We start from the raw sequence: 15893 nt of genomic DNA on the forward strand, positions 1-15893 counted from the left end.
ATCCCGCCCGCGTCCACTAGATGGCAGTCGAAACACGTTCAACCCCCAACCAAAGCAGCTGCTATGATGACGATCCAAGGTTTCAAAGAAAAGCCTAGGGACCGGACGGACACGCACGCTGCACACTTCAGATCTGCAGGATAGATTGGAGTTCAATACAATGGAGGAGGAGGAGGTTGTAGTTTCAAATATTTCAATACCTGCTTTTTGTAGTACCAAATGTGATGTTTACTAGGGGAGAGAGAGAGAGAGAGAGAGAGAGAGAGAGAGAGAGAGAGAGAGAGAGAGAGAGAGAGAGAGAGAGAGAGAGAGAGAGAGAGAGAGAGAGAGAGAGAGTGCGGTAAGACGTGCCAATTCTTACTTACTTCAAGTGCCCTCCCTTAAAGCAAGGGGCTAACAGCAATCATATCCACATCTAGTTTAGGATGCTGTGCATCCCTGGGAACAATTACTTTGGACCTTAAACAAACTGTTTGTGTTTTGGGGTGTTCTGTGATATTGAGGGGTGCTGGTTGGCTGGCCGGCCGGCCGCTGTTTCTTTTTTTCCTTTGCTTTGATGGCGTTGATCTTTCGCACTTGTTTGTTGGTTAGAATTGTTCAAACACAAAAATCCCAAAACCTTAACATGTTACTTTTGGGGGCAAAAGAATGCTTTTTGAACTTGCGTTTGCGTACCTCTCAAGCCATGTGTCTTCTCTGCAGGACGAGTGAAAATAGGTGGTCACCTGACCAACTTCTTCGATGCTTTTCTGGAAAACCTGCTGCCCCTTGGCACAAATGAGCACGCGCTCCCCGATATTGTTTAAGCAGTTCTAAATGAGTGATTTTTCAATATCAAGGTGATCCATTTGCTTTCAGGGTCGAGCGGAAAGCATTCCTCTGAATGCCCAGAGCACGGGGCTGCTGTGGAGACTGCTGAAAAACCTGGATGAGCAAGAATTCAAGGCCTTCAAGTACTTTATGGACCTGCCCGAGAGGGTCTACGTTAACGCAGAGCGGCTTGACATCCTCATGCAGCTGGGAGAGCTGCACGGGGATAATGCTGTGCAGGGGAGATAATAAAGATCCTGGAGGAGATGGTCCACGACCTGGCCCAGAAGCTGCGCAGCGACCTGGAGGAAATTAGAGGTATGTCGGAAAATTCCGCACGCACGGAGAAAAAAAAGGACTTTCCGACCACTTTTGACACAAAGTGCTTTTCGGCGGCAGCGGCAGCTAGTGACGCTTTCTGGAACTGCACTCATTGGCGACCTGCTCTTTTCATCCCGTTTATGTTGCAGCCACAAGCTGAGGCGACGAGGCCAAGGAACGCAACAAGACTTCCCTCCGCTCAAGTCACCTCACCTACCTTTCTTTCCAGGTTGGCCATCACGACGGACGGGCCCGTGAGCTCCATCCCGAGAATAAAACCATTGGCACTGTAAAAAAGACTCTCTGTTTGACTGACTCTTTGAAGCGGAACTTTTAGCTAGCTGTCAGATAGATGGCTAGGTAGTCGTGATGGGTCAAAGGCAATGTCTTCACATGGCAAGATATGCAAAGAGATCCAAATTGCGTTTCCTACTATCCCACGGTGGAGACGAGACATATTTCACCAATTAGGTCCACGGACAAACATAACAGTCAAGTCAACAATATAAAAAGTATACGATGACGAAATAAGAGCGGCAAAATCAAGAGACCTGTTTCCACCACTTGGTGCCAGTCATTTCATAAGAGATAATCATTCAAAAAGGGGAAGAAAGGGAACAACGTGCGATCTGCTCTGTGTACTCATGGGAAATGAATACAAATACGTCAGAGGACTGTCGGGTTCTTCTAGTTTGTTTGACTGGGATCTTCGTTCATCTCTCGATGGCAGAGCTGTGGCGAGACGGATGGACGGACGCACGCACGCACGGAAGCACGGGCAGGACAATTCGATGCTCTTCCGCTAAGCGGCAGGAGGAACTCAGGAACCCGCGCACCCGTCCACCAACAAACACCAAGTCATTATGGCCCATGCGCGCGCGTCGTTGGCTAAGTCCGAGCTTGACGACACGCTGAGGTCCAAAAAGTTGAATTGATCCACAATGCCGCAGCTGGAGCCGATTTCAACGGTTAGCTATGCAAGTGGAGCGTGGGTGGATGGATGGCACGCCGCAGACGCCAAAAACAGCAAACTATATATATATATATTTTTGTTTTTTGGTTTTTTTTTGGGGGGGGGGGGGGGAGAAAGCCAAATAAAGGTCATGAGTGAAGCCTTTGAATGTGATTTTCTACTTTTTGACATTTTTTAATAAATTAACAAAAAACGTTTTTTTAAAAAATTACAAGATATGTGCAGAATTTTAAGGAGGGTGCATTTACTCCATTTTGAATAAAGCTCTAACATCATGTGGAGTAGTGAAGCAAGCGCTGCGCATACTTTTCCAGATGCATTGGGAAGGCTTTTGGAGGAGCTTTTTAATAGCGTTCCCTCGATCTGTTGTGGAAGCTGAAACAAGAGCAGCCCGAGACCCCCCCCCCTCCCCTTAAGTGGCAAAGTGCCCTATGTCTGTGCGGGCGTGATCCCGGGACAGGAAGCAGTCGTCGGCGTGGACAAAGCTTTTGGCGTTGCGGTCGTAGGACAGCGCGGCGCGGCGCCGCTCGGCGTCTCCGTAGCGCAGCGAGTGCGCGTGCACCTGCTGGATGTGGCGCTTGATGGTGCTCACTTTCAGCGTGGCCAGCGCCGCGCCGCACACCATGCAGATCAGCCCGTGCCGCCGGCAGTCGTAGTCCATCAGGAAGTCCCTGCGCCAGCGCACCTGGTAGTTGCGCCGCTGGTCCTTGCCCGGGTAGTGACCGTGGCGCGGGGCGGCGTCCTTGCTTGTGTCCTTCACTCCTCCATCCTCACCCTTCTCCTCTTCTTCTTTCACCGAGCGTTTGGTGTCAGGGGAGGCGTCCTCGTTCGGGGCTTCGTCGGTGGTCGGAACAGCGGCGGCATCACTCGTGTTAATTTCTGCCGACCGGGAAGTAAGTGCAATAAGCCTCGATCGAAAAAATAACCAACAACAAAAAGGAACATCAAGCCGATAAATGCATTGTGGATACGCAAAGTGTTTGTAGCACTTGACTTTTTGGACATTTTTGCAGATCATTGTTTTCTGGCCCTTAACATCCGACGCATCTGAGGAAGACAGTGGGAACTGTCAAGCAGGTAACATCTCAAATTTGGACTCATCTGAACAAAAGAACCGCCTTCTACTATCTATGTACGTACATCATGGATTCTGCGCTAGGGTAATGGGAACCCCCCCCCCCCCAGCTAACCCCAACCCACCCACCCACCGTCTTGTGCGAGGATGCCGTCGGCACAGTACTCTTTGGTCCAGGCGGCGGCGGCGGCTTCCCGCTCCTCCTGGCTCAGGCTCAGCGTCTGGGGATGGCATTGCTGGATGTGGCGGCGGAAGCTGCGTACTTGGGTCCCGCGCAGCACCTGCGAGCACACCATGCAGTAGACCCGACGGCCCCGGGGCCCGTACGCCACCAGGTAGTCCAGGCGCAGCTGCCACGATTCGCCGCAGGCGCCGCGGCGCCGCTCCATGCGGGCGGGGCCCGGCCGTACGGCGTCCGGGCCGCCGTCTTGGCCGATCGGACCCGCGTCCCCGGACGGCGACGGGTCCCGCTCGCCTCCGTCGTCGGCCTCCGACTGGATCGAGCCCTCCGACTCGTCTGTCGCGGTCAATAGAGGGAAGTCAATTGCCGACAAGTGCCGGCCGACAAAGCGCCCCGGGCCCAACGGGTACGCGGTCTCGCTCACCGTGCGCCTGGGCCCAGGCCTGCAGGACGCAGTGCTTCTGCTGGGAGGTGTAAACCAGCGAGTCGGGGTGGCGCTGGAGCACGTGGCTCTTGATGTGGTCCAGGTGCAGCGAGGGAAGCTGGCCGCCGCACAGCATGCACAGCAGCCGGCCCGCATCCGCCTCGTACTCCATCAGGAACTCCTGGCGGAACCACGCGTGCAGCGACGCGTTCAGGTAGCACTCCAGCGTGCGGATCTCCGCCGCCGCCGCCGCCGCCTCGTCTTCCGCATGGCCGGCGTCTCCCGCCTCGGGCCGGGGAAAGAGGTTCCTTCTCTGTTGCAGTTGGGACTCGGCCGGTGCGGCTCAGGTGGGACAAAAAAAATAAATAAACAATCATGTTACTTTTTCAATGCTGTACGTGTAGATTTCAAGCATTTTTGTCGACCGAACGAACGAATCAAAAAAACCACCTGACGCCATTCGTTGCCCAACTTGCGCGCACGCACGCACGCACTCACCGGCAGCGTCGGCCTCTCGGTCCCCCCGAGGTGAAGTCTGGACGGGCGGGGCGGCGAGGCTCAGGTGGCTCTCCCAGCCCGAGCGGATGACCTCCTTGTCGGCGGCGCTCCACAGCAGCGAGTCGGGGTGCTTCTGGCGGATGTGGCGTTTGATGGTGCTCAGCTTGAGGGTGGCCAGCGAGCTGCCGCACACCATGCAGATCATGCCGTGGCGCAGCGGGTCAAAGTCCATCAGGTACTCGCTGCGCCAGTACTCGTGGTAGTAGCGCCGGTGGTCGCGGCCCGGGATGCGGCTCAGGCCCGGGCGCGACGCACGGCGCACTTTGCGTCCCGACGACGGACCGGGCGCCGGCGACAGGATGGGGGGCCGGTCGGGACTCTCGCTGATGCTCCAGTAGCTGGTGCCCGGCGATCGGACGGGTCCCGCCGAGCCCTCCTCGGATTCGTCTCGGGAGGCGTGGCCGTTGGCGAGTGCGTCTTCCGCTAAGAAGACACAACACGCTTGGACTCATGTTCTCGCGTCACTGTGTGGAGCTCAGGGATTTTCCAGTTGATAATGCAATGTTGAAAAGGAACACTGGTCAACAGCAAATTTGTATCCGGTAGGGCTTTATGTGTGTGCCGCGCATTGTTATTAACATCATTGTTATTATTATTAGGATTATTATGAAACCTGACTGTTTCTTCTGGGATCAAGCTAACCGGTTAGCTTCTGACTTTTCCCCTGTAGTGCCTCTACTGTCCACTGATGAGGTTTCCCAAAAAACAACCCTTCTTTCTTAAATACTGTAAATGATTGTTATTATTATTATTATTGTTTGTTTGGGTCATACCAAAGACTATAAAAATGGGACCCATTGCCTCCCTGCTTGGCACTCAGCATGAAGGGTTGGAATTGGGTTAGGGTTAGATCACCAAATGATTCCCGAGCGCGGCGGCGGCGGCACCGCTGCTGCTCCTCCTGCTGCTGCTGGTGCTGCTGGTGCTGCTGGTGCTGCTGGTGCTGCTCCCCTCTCCCCCCCCAGGGGATGGATCCAAATCACACGGGGATGGGTTCAATGCAGAGGACAAATGTCACCACACCCAGATGTGTGTGTGTGTGACGATGATCATTGGGACTTTAACTTGACTTTAACTTTGTTGTTATTATCATTCATATGATGATGATGAAAACATGACTGTTTGTTCTGGGATCAAGCTAACCGGTTAGCTTCAGATGTTTCCCCTGTAGTGCCTCCACTGTCCACACGAGGACGTCCGCGCGCGCCGTGGCGCTGTTAAGCCTTTGTTTACAGGAGCCCACACAGACTTTCGGGGCCAAGCGGTATTGGTATTGTCCCACTGACAATGGCCGTGGCTTTGACAGCAGCCACACACACATGAAAAGCGTAACATTGACTTTCTCTTTTGCTCAACGTCACCTCACCTCCCCAGTCGCCGTGGCCGCGCGCCGCCTCTCCCTCCTCCTCCTCGTCCCCGCGTACGGTTAATGAGAGCGGCTCCGGCCGAGCTTGCTCGCAACGCCGAAGCTCGGCGTCGGCGACGTCCATCCCGCGCTCGCTCCGGTTCCGGGACGTGTCACGCGCGCATGAGCACGTTGGGGACACTCATCTGGCATCGCACGGCAGCTCCGACGACGCGTGCGTGTGCGTGCGCGCGCGCGACCCTGTCAATGTAAACCTACCCCCCTCCGCCCCCCACCCTCGCGCTCTCTCTTGACAAGTTAACTTTTCATCGGGGCTCTCCCGTGACGCGGAAAAGGTGCAGCAAAGGCGTGAGCGTGGGCCTCCAGTCGCGAATTTCTGAAGCTCTTGCTTGTCTTAAGGGTGGGGAGCCGGACGAGGGGCCCCTGGGGCTCCTTAAGGGGCTCCTGGGTAAATTTAAAGAGACAGTACTCGTGTCCACGAGAGTCCTGGAGCACTGTTGCGTCATCACACGTACGTTTGTCAGGTCGCCCGACCGCCCGTTAGTATTCTTATCATTACGCACAGATAGACTGCATGTGTTGACAACAGAGAGGGCAGGGCAGGGCAGGGCAAGGCAAGGCAAGGCAAGGCAAGGCAAGGCAAGGCAAGGCAAGGCAAGGCAAGGCAGGGCAGGGCAGGGCAGGGCAAGGCAGGGCAGGGCGGGCGGCATGGTGGTTGCAGGCCTGCCCGTGTGGAGTTTGCATGTTCTCCCTGTGCCTGCATGAGTCTCCTCTGGGTACTCCAATTTGCTCCAAAAGCATGCGTGCTAGCTAGGCTGCTTGACCGCTCCAAATTGCCCGGAGGTGGCCACGTGTGGGAGTGCGAACTGTTGTTCGTCACTCTCTGTGCTGCTTGGGAACCGCTTCAGGGTGTCCAGTCAGCTGAGATAGGAAACTGAGGGTCGGTCCCTCGTGAGGTTCACAAAGTGGATCGATGGATGGATCTATTTGACACATAAGCACATTTGAATATGTTGTTGTTTTTTACCTCGTATTGTAATATTCAAATTCTAAATTTCATTTTATGCACGCGTTTATTTCTCTTTTATTCTATTTTTTAGGCACACACCTTTTAATATGGGATATAATCGCGTTTATTCCTATATTGTATACACTTTATTATTGAAACAAAACAAAAAAAATCATAAAGGGGCTGGCTGTAAAGGTAGGTGCGCGGTACATGGATTCTATTCATGACTGAAATTCCAGTTTGATGACTATATTTGTGAGTACGTATTTCCCCCCCAAAACATCGAGACGCGCGCGCGGCCTTGTCATTGTGGAGTCGGTCGGGCCAGTCAGTATCCGGGTCCTGTGCTTCGTTGTCAAGGCAGCCAGTTCCCGGCAGGCCGGCTAGCTCGCGCGCGCGCGCACGGCGGGAGCTAACCGACCGTGGAGCGAGTCCTACGCGGGCGGACCGAGTCCAACGCGGGCGGACCGAGTCCTACGCGGGCGGATCGAGTCCTACGCGGGCGGATCGAGTCCTACGCGGGCGGATCGAGTCCTACGCGGGCGGATCGAGTCCTACGCAGGCTGTCCTCACATCATCACGGAGAAAAAGAAAACAAAAAAATCCTCAGCCCCCCGGCACTAAAGTAACTCGTTGATAAGGTAAACGATCGAGCGCGCATGCTTTCACTCTCCGTCCTCCTTTCCGGCGCTCGAAGCCGCGCAGACGAAGATAAACGACGAGGACAAGCTAGATGTCCATTGTGAGACACGGTGGGCCGGCCGGTGGGCCGGAGACTCGCCCGCCCGCTCGCTCGCTCGGCCTCGTTCGTTCGTTCGACGACCGTCCTAGTAGTGTCCCCCCCCCCCCGGCCGCCACCTCTTTTGAACCCGTCGTTTCTTCGCCGCTGTTGAAATGGGTCAAAACGCGTGCGAAATGCGACATTTTGACGGTCGGCGGGTAGAACGAAGGCAAGCCAGTCGTCCGTCCGGTCGGCCGGCCGGCCGGCCGGCGGAGGGCACGTTTCAAGAGCTAGCTAGCATCACCATGACGACGACACGTTGGAAGGGCGAGATAGCCAGCCGTGATAGCCAGCCAGCCGTGTGTTGCTTGCAATTGCTACAAGGCCTCCAAACAAGTCGACATGAAAGCAGTGAGGGTAACACCAGCGACTTCAAATGAGTAAGCCATTTGACCAACATTGAAGGCAAACTTAACATGGGTGAAAAGAGACAACAAGAATGATTGGAATCGACTGCAATGCTACGTAACATTTGATGTTGATTCGATCCAAATGGATATTGCACAGAAACATGCGTTGATCTTCTCATTTCCCACATTGACTGTAGTGTGCTACTGTCATGTCAGCACAGGTCCTGACGGCAGAACAATGCCTTCCGGCCGGACGGAACCCATGAAGGACTCGGCGGGACGCCATCTTGTCGCTTGACAGCAGCATGCCCACGGTCGAGACGGAAGACGACTCGGAGGCTCCCGAGTTGGACGGCGGCACCGCCGCCACCCCGTCGACTACCGCTTCGTCCGCTCGCTCGGCTAAAACCACTCGGACGGTCGGGACGATGACCGACGGCGGCCGGACGCCGCACTTTGCGCGGGTCAAAAGCGAGCGCACGTCGACAACGGAGAGTGAGAGCGAGGAGGCTCGAGTGGCCCGTCGCCGGGAACGCTGGAGGCTGAAAAAGCGAGAGCAGCGGGCCAAGATGGCGGCGAGGCTCAGCGAAACCCAGGAGAAGGTCACGCCGGTGATAACCGCGTCCGCTCACTTCCTTTTTCCTCACGCCGACCGAGGTGGGCGAGCCCAAACGCAGACCTTGCGCAAGTCCACACAAATAGCCAAGGAACGGCCTCCGAACGGCGCGCCGCCGTCAAGCCTCCCTCGGCGGAGATCCTCGCAAGCGCAAAGACGGCGGAAAGTCAAATGCCTGTCCGTGCCTTCGCCGCCGCTGACAAGGAGGAGCATCCCTCCGACGGACGCTGCCGGTGACGCTCTGGAGCAGAGCGTCGCCAAACAGAGAGCGTACTGGCGGATTAAAAAGCGGGAGCAGCGGGCCAAGATGTCGATGGAGGCCAAGGTCCGGCTCAAGGAGAAGGACTCCCTGATGCGGCGAGTCCGACGTTACCGCAACATTGTGAAGGAGTTGAGGCGGGCCCGGGCGTGGGTCCCACGCCCGGGGACCATCGGCAGCTTCATTAAAGAAGACGGCGCGCTGTCCGCGGCGGGCATTCCCCGGACCACGCCGTCCCTCGGCGGCATGGCCGGGAAAGACGGCCGCGCGGTCCCCGCCGGAGCGCCCGCCCGAAGCTCAGAGCCACCGCCGCCCCGGTCTTGCAGTCACCTCACGCGTCCTCAGAGCCAGCGCAAGGCCGTCTTTCCGGCCGCACGGGTCGCTCGGCCCGCCTGCGTCAGGAAGATGCTCCTTTCGGATCAATCGCTGAGCGAAGCCGAGCGCTTGGCGAAGAAACGAGAGTACTGGAGGGTGACGAAGCGGCAGCAGCGGGCGGCCCGCCTGAGGCGAGAGGGGGCTCGGCTCGGCCCGCCGCTCCAAAGGAAGCAGGGCCCGAGGCCGGTGTCGGAAGCGCCCGTGTTGAACGCCGTCAAACGGGAGCCCGACCTTAGTCCCGCCTCGGAACGAGGCGTCGCTCCAGATGTCAAGCCTCCGCTTCTGGAGCCCGAGCCTGACCCGGCTTCGCCCGCCGACTGCCCGGCGGCGACCACTCTGCTGGCGGTGGCTTCCATGAAGAAGCTTCTGGAGGAGTCTCTGAGCACGGCGAATGAGGTCCGAGACCAAGAGCCCGGCGTTGGCGCCAAGGTGAAAGCGGAACCCGAGCGCTCGGAGCCCGACATGACGGAGGTCGCTCTGGTTGTGCGAGCTCGGTACCCCGATGGCATCCCCCTGCCTTGCCCGAGTGCAGACGGGAGCCTGCAGAAGAAGCGCGAGTACTGGAAGCTGATGAAGAGGCAGCAGAGGGCCCGGCAGAAGGAGAGCCAGCGCAAGGTCGGCGCTGGTCGTGGCCGTGGTGCTGGCTTAGGGAGCAAGCAGGTGGGACGCAGGCGTTCTCTCTGCTCTTGGCACGCTGGCCTTCTTTCACCCTGGCTCGGAGTCTGTCTGTCTGTCTGTCTGTCGGTCTGTCCACTGTCCAGACACTGTGTCCATTTACGGCTGCATGCGTTTGTGTCGCTGCGCGCGTGTCCGAGCGTACTCGTCTGTGCCTTTCCATTGGCTGCGTCCGCCATTGTAGCCCGCGTCCGACAGCCGGTCTGTTACCGCAAACATCTGATGAACTCTATGGACAAAAGACAAGGTTACAAATGCACAACTCTGTTCCTGTTCAGGCCGCGGCTCTGGCCCCGATAAACGTCGCAAAGACGCCAGCGAGGGTTTCCGCCGCGCTGCTCCGAGCGCCCGGCAACGGACGCCCCGCAGCAGAGCCGGACCCCGCTCTCCCCACTCTGAGAGCCCCGCAAAACCCGCTTTCCGGCCTCACCCTGCTGCTCCCCGTCCGGCCTCCCGCTCCTCTGAAACGCTTGTGGCCGCCCGGCGCGGGCCCTCCCAAGCGCCGCCCGGAGGAGTCCGAGGAGGACTTTGTGAAGCGCAAGCGCGAGTACTGGAGGATCAAGAAGAAGGAGCAGAGAGCCAGGAAGTGTGTGGCTGACAAGGGCGTCGCCCGCGGGAGGACCTGCACGCCGCCCGCTCGCAAGCTCCAGGTATAAAAAGTCCAGCGAGGCTCGCTTACTCCAGTAGGCCATCTGGGTTCTTCGCCATGGCAACCGCCGACACACCCATCTCCTGATTGCCGGCTAAGGCGTTTCCCAACCGCGCTGGCCGGCCGGCGCAACGACGGGGCTAGGCTAGCTAGCCACCAACGGTGACGAGCCATGCTTTTATTTCTTTCTCTCTGTTTTGATCTCCCATCGCACAGGGTTTTTGTCAGCGTGCCATGCCCGACAAGCCTTTGAGTGACGCGGAAGGACATCTCGTCAGGTAGGAACCTGCATTTGCTTTGGACCTTGATCGTTTGTTCTCGTTAAAGACGCTACGTACGGAGAAATGACAGCCCGGAACTCTGGTCTGTGTCTTGAGCTGCTCGTCAGTTGTTATTTTCACACAGGGTGAACATGCCGCCATCCATCTCGGACATGCCTCCATCCGTCTTGGGTCCACTAGAGGCTAACTCATTGAGCCACTTTGATGGGCTGACATTTGGCCCTTTCGACAATGTTTTGCCCATTCAAGACCGATGCATTCTGACGTCGAGTACCATATTTTCCCAACTAAAAGTCGCTCCCGAGTATAAGTCGCACAGGCCATAAAATTCGTAATAAAGGGGAAAAAAACATAAGTCGTACCGGCGTATAAGTGGCATTTCTTTATTGGACAAAATCCAACAGCAAGAACAGACATGAATAGGGAACAACAGGCTGAACGCTACGCTATGCTCACGTTACATGAACGAGGAGCTGAGAACGTGCCTGACGTCACATATGAAGAGTTATTCAAATAACTAGCATAAATAACAAGTTTATCGAAGCATCCGTCCCACTCCAAATCTTTAAATCCATCAAAATCTTTGTCCTCTGGGTCACTCATAAACAACTCCGCTGATTTCGTAAGCGGACGTCAGACTCATCGTCAGTTGCAACTATTCCACAGGCCGAGAGCGTCCTCTTGCGGTTTAGTGTGACGATAACATTTGAAAGGATATAATGTGTTAATAATTTCACACATAAGTCGCTCCAGAGTATAAGTCGCACCCCCGGCCAACCTATGAAAAAACACTGCTGCTTATAATACGGTAAACAGGATACGTAAACGCCGCACTCGGAATGATGCGCTTGCTCGCACCTTTTGTCTATCGGGAGGCGGTCCCACCCATCCGAGGGTGCAGCGAGCGGAGCGGAGATGGAAAATGGACTCGCGGTTGCGCTCGCCCATCCATGTGTATCGTTCTCCCGTTGTTCTTTGCTTTCACAGCAATTGGGCGGACACCGGCACTTGCTCTCACGCCGCCGCCGCACCGCCGCAAGGTAACGCGGCAGCAGATGGGGAAAGACTCATTTGGAAAAACAAAAATAACGATGGTCAACCGCGTCGCCAGGTGAGCTGCTCGGGACGGCCGAGCGCCCCCCCGGCGAGGAAGGTCCCGTGTCGGAGGCCACGTGGAGGAACACCTACCTGATGGACTACGAGCCGCTGGACCGGCTGCTGGTGTGCGTGGCGTGCGGTGAGCTGCAGCACTCTGACAGCCTGGAGGGCGTGCTGGCGCACATCCAGGAGGCCCACCCGCACACGCGGGCCCTGGAGCCCGCACAGCGCCGCCGCATCCTGGAGGCCTGGGACGAGCAGGTGTCCCGGCGCGAGCGCTTCTTCACCAGCCAGCTCCAGCGGCGCCACGCGGCCCTGGCAGGTAGGCAAGCTCGTCTCGGTTTAGCGCCAACTGCCAAATTGATCGATGACATCGCGGACCATTTTTGTATCGATGAAGGAGTAGAATCGAATGGCGTCATTGTGGCGCTTTGCTTCGTTGGAATCGGCGCATCCCAAAGAAATGTATTTGAGGAAAATTGGAGAGAGAGAAAAAAAAATGGACAAAAGCAACGAGCACTTGGAACACAGTTTATTGTTCATTTCGATCCCCTCGTCGGTCGCCCGCCCGCCCGCCCGCCCGCGTTTACTTGTGCCTCACCGACAACTGCAATGAATGAATAGACCTGTTTTGTTCAACAGAGACTCACAGGAACTGAAGTGTGGGATAAAAGCAACTTCTCCAAAAGACATCTTCAGGTATTCATGTCCGTTGATCCCGCCAAGCCACGGGCAAAGTCGCTCGGAGCCAATGTGATTTTGTAGCCAAAGGAGAGCGTGAGCGAGCGAGCGAGCGAGCGAGGGGAGAGAGAGAGAGAGATTGGCCCTTTCAATTCAGGAGCATGGTGACAGCACAAAGTTTTCTTCCTCCGGTCAGCATCTGGCAGGCCAGAAAGCATTTGCGTTGCGGCCAACCGACGTGGACGTGTGCACACCAGCCCACCGCAAGCTTTTCAATGGATTTGGCACGTGCTAACTGATGCCTTTTGTTCTGCAATTAAATGGTCTTTTTTGTCACAATTTCTTTTGTGAGCAGTGCAATTAGTTCTTATGGGGCGCGCTTGCGGCCGGCCACACGCACGTCGGCACGCATGTCGGCGCTCGGCCTCTAGAGTGTTTTCTTGCCGTCTTCTCCTTCCCAAAAGACGCAAGTTGAAGACTCCATCTGGGTTTGAGGGAAGGCGAGGGCAGAGGAGCCCGCGCGCTCAGTCAGTTGGCGCTCCTTCTCGCTTCCTCGGGCGGCGCCTCCCTACCGAGAGACTCGTCTGTCGGGCTTTCTGCCGGGAGCTCCCTCGGGGGGGCGGCGGCTCGCAGGCGGAACAGGGTGGGGATCCGACCCAGGATGGGGTTGCTCTCCTGGAGACCGGAGATCCACCGGTTGAGCGTGGCCTGGTCCCCCTGGCTGGTCATGCACATGGCATAAACTGGACCTTCGTCCACTAGGGGGAAAGACACAGCAAAAGTTAAGTCACCAAAGAGTTTCCAAACCATCCCAAATGTCTTTCTTACAGTCTTCAACATCTAAAGTGTCCATGTCCCCAAGGTCCCGATCTAAGTCCAAGTCGAGTTGCAGAGGGTAGTCAAAACAGCGCTCTGGATCGTAGGGCTCCTCCGCCTTGGGGGAAAAAAAAAAGAGAAATATTCCATTTCAGTTCTTTGACGCGTGCTGGCGAGCAGCGGCTCCGCTCACCCTCTCCTCAGGCGGCGCCGGTTCGGCCCGGAGGACGTAGTAGTGGACGCACGTCTTCCTCAGCCACAGCGGGAAGGGCCCCTCCACCAAGACGGGCCTGTCGGGGTCGTGCTCGCCGAGTAGCCCCATCTGCTCGGGGCTCTGGATGCCCACGATGTGCGGCGCCGCTGCCGTCTGCTCGCCGCTCCGGCTCACGTCCGTGCGCGCCATCTGCTGACGAGATGGGAGGTAAGACGATGGCCACGCTATCTTGACGACTCGTGGGGATTGGAAAGGAAGAAGAGAAAAGAAAGGAAAAACTTCAGTCCCTTTGTCCAAATATGTACACTTGTGCTCCAAAAATGTAGTTTGGGGGTCATGTCGTCAGATTTGCGGCCGCGTGTTTTGGTCGGACCCGTCGCGGCAAACGCGTCGGTGGACACCGAACGGCGAGTGATAAGGGATGCCGTCGAGACGAAGACAAAGTCCCGACCCTCCCTCTTTTGCCGGTCTCCCGTTCCCCCTTATGATTTGAAACGGGCCACCTGGTAAACGGTGACTCGGGCATCCAGGTCGTTGGCGATCCGCTTCAGGCTGAAGCGGGCCAGGTCCACCGGGTCCTCGGGCAGCCGCTGCGGTACGGGGAAGGGGTTGGCGTGTTTGAACTTGGGGAACCAGTACATGATGCGCTGGTACTTTCTCACAGGGTGGCCCTTGTCGCCAAAGATCCGCACCAGCAGGACCTTGGTTTCCACGTTGGGCATGACTCCTGGCCAAAGCAAAAAAACCACACCCGTTCAGATTGTGGCTTTGAGCGAGCGAGCGAACCCTTTGTCACTCACACGCACCGTAGTTCTCCATTTGCTCCAGCAACTGCACGGCGCACTCCTGCTGCCGAGGATAATGGTTGAACATGCGCTGGATGAAGTTCCTGGGCACAAACACCTCCTTGGGAAAGACGTCCAGCAGCTGGTTGTAGACGGCGAGGTCGCGCTCCACGCCAAACTCGGGCATCTTCTTGAGCGCCGCGTAGATGAACTCCACGTGGCCCCTGCGCCTCACGTCCGCCTCGGCAAAGGCCCGCAGCGCCTCGGCGAAAGAGGCCTCGTTTTTGTGCTCGGCGGCGAAGGGGTCGCGCGCCACTGCCGTCTCGGCGCCCACAAACTCGGCGGGTGTGTCGTTGCTGCGGAAGCGCCGCAGCACCTGTGGAACGTGGTGGGAGCGCTCATCCAAATGATGTGACATTCTTTCTTCCAGATATTTCCTATTGTAAGCCACGGCACAGTTTCGACGTCAACACTGTGCTTCAATAGAGCAAAATGTACTTGAATGAGAACATTGATAAAAACGACACTATATAGGTTAAAAGAATCAATTCTGAAAGATTCAATGCAATTGTACTCAAATGGTAAAAACGGAATCATGAACATTTCCAAAAACATGTCACCATGAAGGCGTTAATAATGGTTTAGTCTGACCTAAATTCGGACTGCTGTCTTACCTGACGGTGCTGTGGACTGCGTAGCAAACTGGGCCGAGCAGCACGGTAGACCGACTGGCCCAGAACTCGGAGCAGGCAGCGGGCGCAATGCATGGTACAACTGCAGTAGGAAGAAGGCGCATGACGCTCTCGCTCTCTCTCTCTCTCTCGCTCGCTCACACAGAAAGAATCACATGCTCTTGTCGTACGCTCATTGATGATTATTTTTGCTGCAAAAGCACACTCAGCGTCAACAACTTCGCCATTTGCGCGCTGTATTTCGGCACTTTGGGAATAGATGAGGCGAAGCATTTCCACATTGACACTTTTTTTTCTAAATCTTGTTTGAACTTCGCAAGCAGTGCTGCGTGCCTTCTCAGTACGATATGTTTATTTTCATACGTTTAGGTAGAAATTTCACCTCACTTTTAAGCAATACTATGCATTCTTTAATCGGGTTTTAAGCGCAGTGTTCTAGTTGCAAAATGCATGCGGTTGCGGACAGTGTCTTAGAATAATATATACATTTGAAGAAAACCGGAATACATCATTTATTCGGATGGTACATCGTGGTTGTCATGTGGATCAATGTTAAAAACAAGCTAGTACAGTGGCGTTTGCGTGTACTGCATATATTAAACGAATGCTTAGCTCGCTCGCTCACCGTCTCCTTCAAGTTGCTCTTTATGAGTGTCGCCGTGCAGAAACGTCGACCGACCGACCGACTTCCGGATGCTACATCCAAATCCCGCCGGCCAAGAACGCTGACATTAGTTCCGCTCTTTTTCCCCCCTCTGTAACATTGAGACAAACTGAAATAAAACGATCGAAAAGATGTGCTTCCTCAGCTAAGGGAAAAGGCAAGCTATGAAGAAGCAGTCCTGCGTGTTTACATCTTATCGGAAGTTGAAGAGAGCGGAATTTGGATGACATTATTTTTAGG

At 55.9% G+C, this 15893-nt stretch overlaps 3 protein-coding genes across 10 annotated transcripts; 1 reads left to right on the forward strand and 2 right to left on the reverse strand.

Moving 5' to 3' along the window:
• Positions 1-2252: 2252 nt before the first annotated feature.
• On the reverse strand, positions 2253-6147 carry si:dkey-106g10.7 (uncharacterized protein C11orf95 homolog). The gene is made up of 5 exons (XM_037260582.1): positions 5709-6147; positions 4283-4765; positions 3785-4126; positions 3313-3696; positions 2253-2983 (listed from the first exon to the last, which is right to left on the reverse strand). The coding sequence occupies exons 1-5, from the start codon at positions 5830-5832 to the stop codon at positions 2517-2519; spliced, it is 1800 nt and encodes a 599-aa protein (XP_037116477.1). The 5' UTR covers positions 5833-6147; the 3' UTR covers positions 2253-2516.
• A 1095-nt stretch (positions 6148-7242) lies between these two features.
• On the forward strand, positions 7243-12818 carry si:dkey-28a3.2 (actin cytoskeleton-regulatory complex protein PAN1). Of its 5 annotated transcripts, none has more exons than XM_037260566.1 (7): positions 7243-7358; positions 8065-9758; positions 10052-10423; positions 10639-10700; positions 11691-11743; positions 11815-12123; positions 12444-12818. In XM_037260566.1, the coding sequence occupies exons 2-7, from the start codon at positions 8154-8156 to the stop codon at positions 12458-12460; spliced, it is 2418 nt and encodes an 805-aa protein (XP_037116461.1). In that variant the 5' UTR covers positions 7243-7358; positions 8065-8153; the 3' UTR covers positions 12461-12818. The 5 variants fall into 5 exon arrangements, with proteins under 5 accessions (XP_037116461.1, XP_037116464.1, XP_037116462.1 ...); XM_037260569.1 differs by having other exon boundaries at positions 8065-9713; XM_037260567.1 differs by having other exon boundaries at positions 8070-9758.
• ecsit (ECSIT signaling integrator) lies at positions 12319-15740 on the reverse strand. Of its 4 annotated transcripts, none has more exons than XM_037260592.1 (7): positions 15615-15740; positions 14972-15071; positions 14319-14673; positions 14016-14239; positions 13492-13701; positions 13311-13416; positions 12319-13240 (listed from the first exon to the last, which is right to left on the reverse strand). In XM_037260592.1, the coding sequence occupies exons 2-7, from the start codon at positions 15062-15064 to the stop codon at positions 13011-13013; spliced, it is 1218 nt and encodes a 405-aa protein (XP_037116487.1). In that variant the 5' UTR covers positions 15065-15071; positions 15615-15740; the 3' UTR covers positions 12319-13010. The 4 variants fall into 4 exon arrangements, with proteins under 4 accessions (XP_037116487.1, XP_037116488.1, XP_037116486.1 ...); XM_037260593.1 differs by having other exon boundaries at positions 14972-15223; XM_037260591.1 differs by having other exon boundaries at positions 14016-14102; positions 14175-14239; positions 14972-15740.
• Positions 15741-15893: the final 153 nt, after the last annotated feature.

Source organism: Syngnathus acus, chromosome 10 (assembly GCF_901709675.1).
Source record: "Syngnathus acus chromosome 10, fSynAcu1.2, whole genome shotgun sequence".
In the NCBI taxonomy this organism is placed as follows: Eukaryota; Metazoa; Chordata; class Actinopteri; order Syngnathiformes; family Syngnathidae; genus Syngnathus; species Syngnathus acus.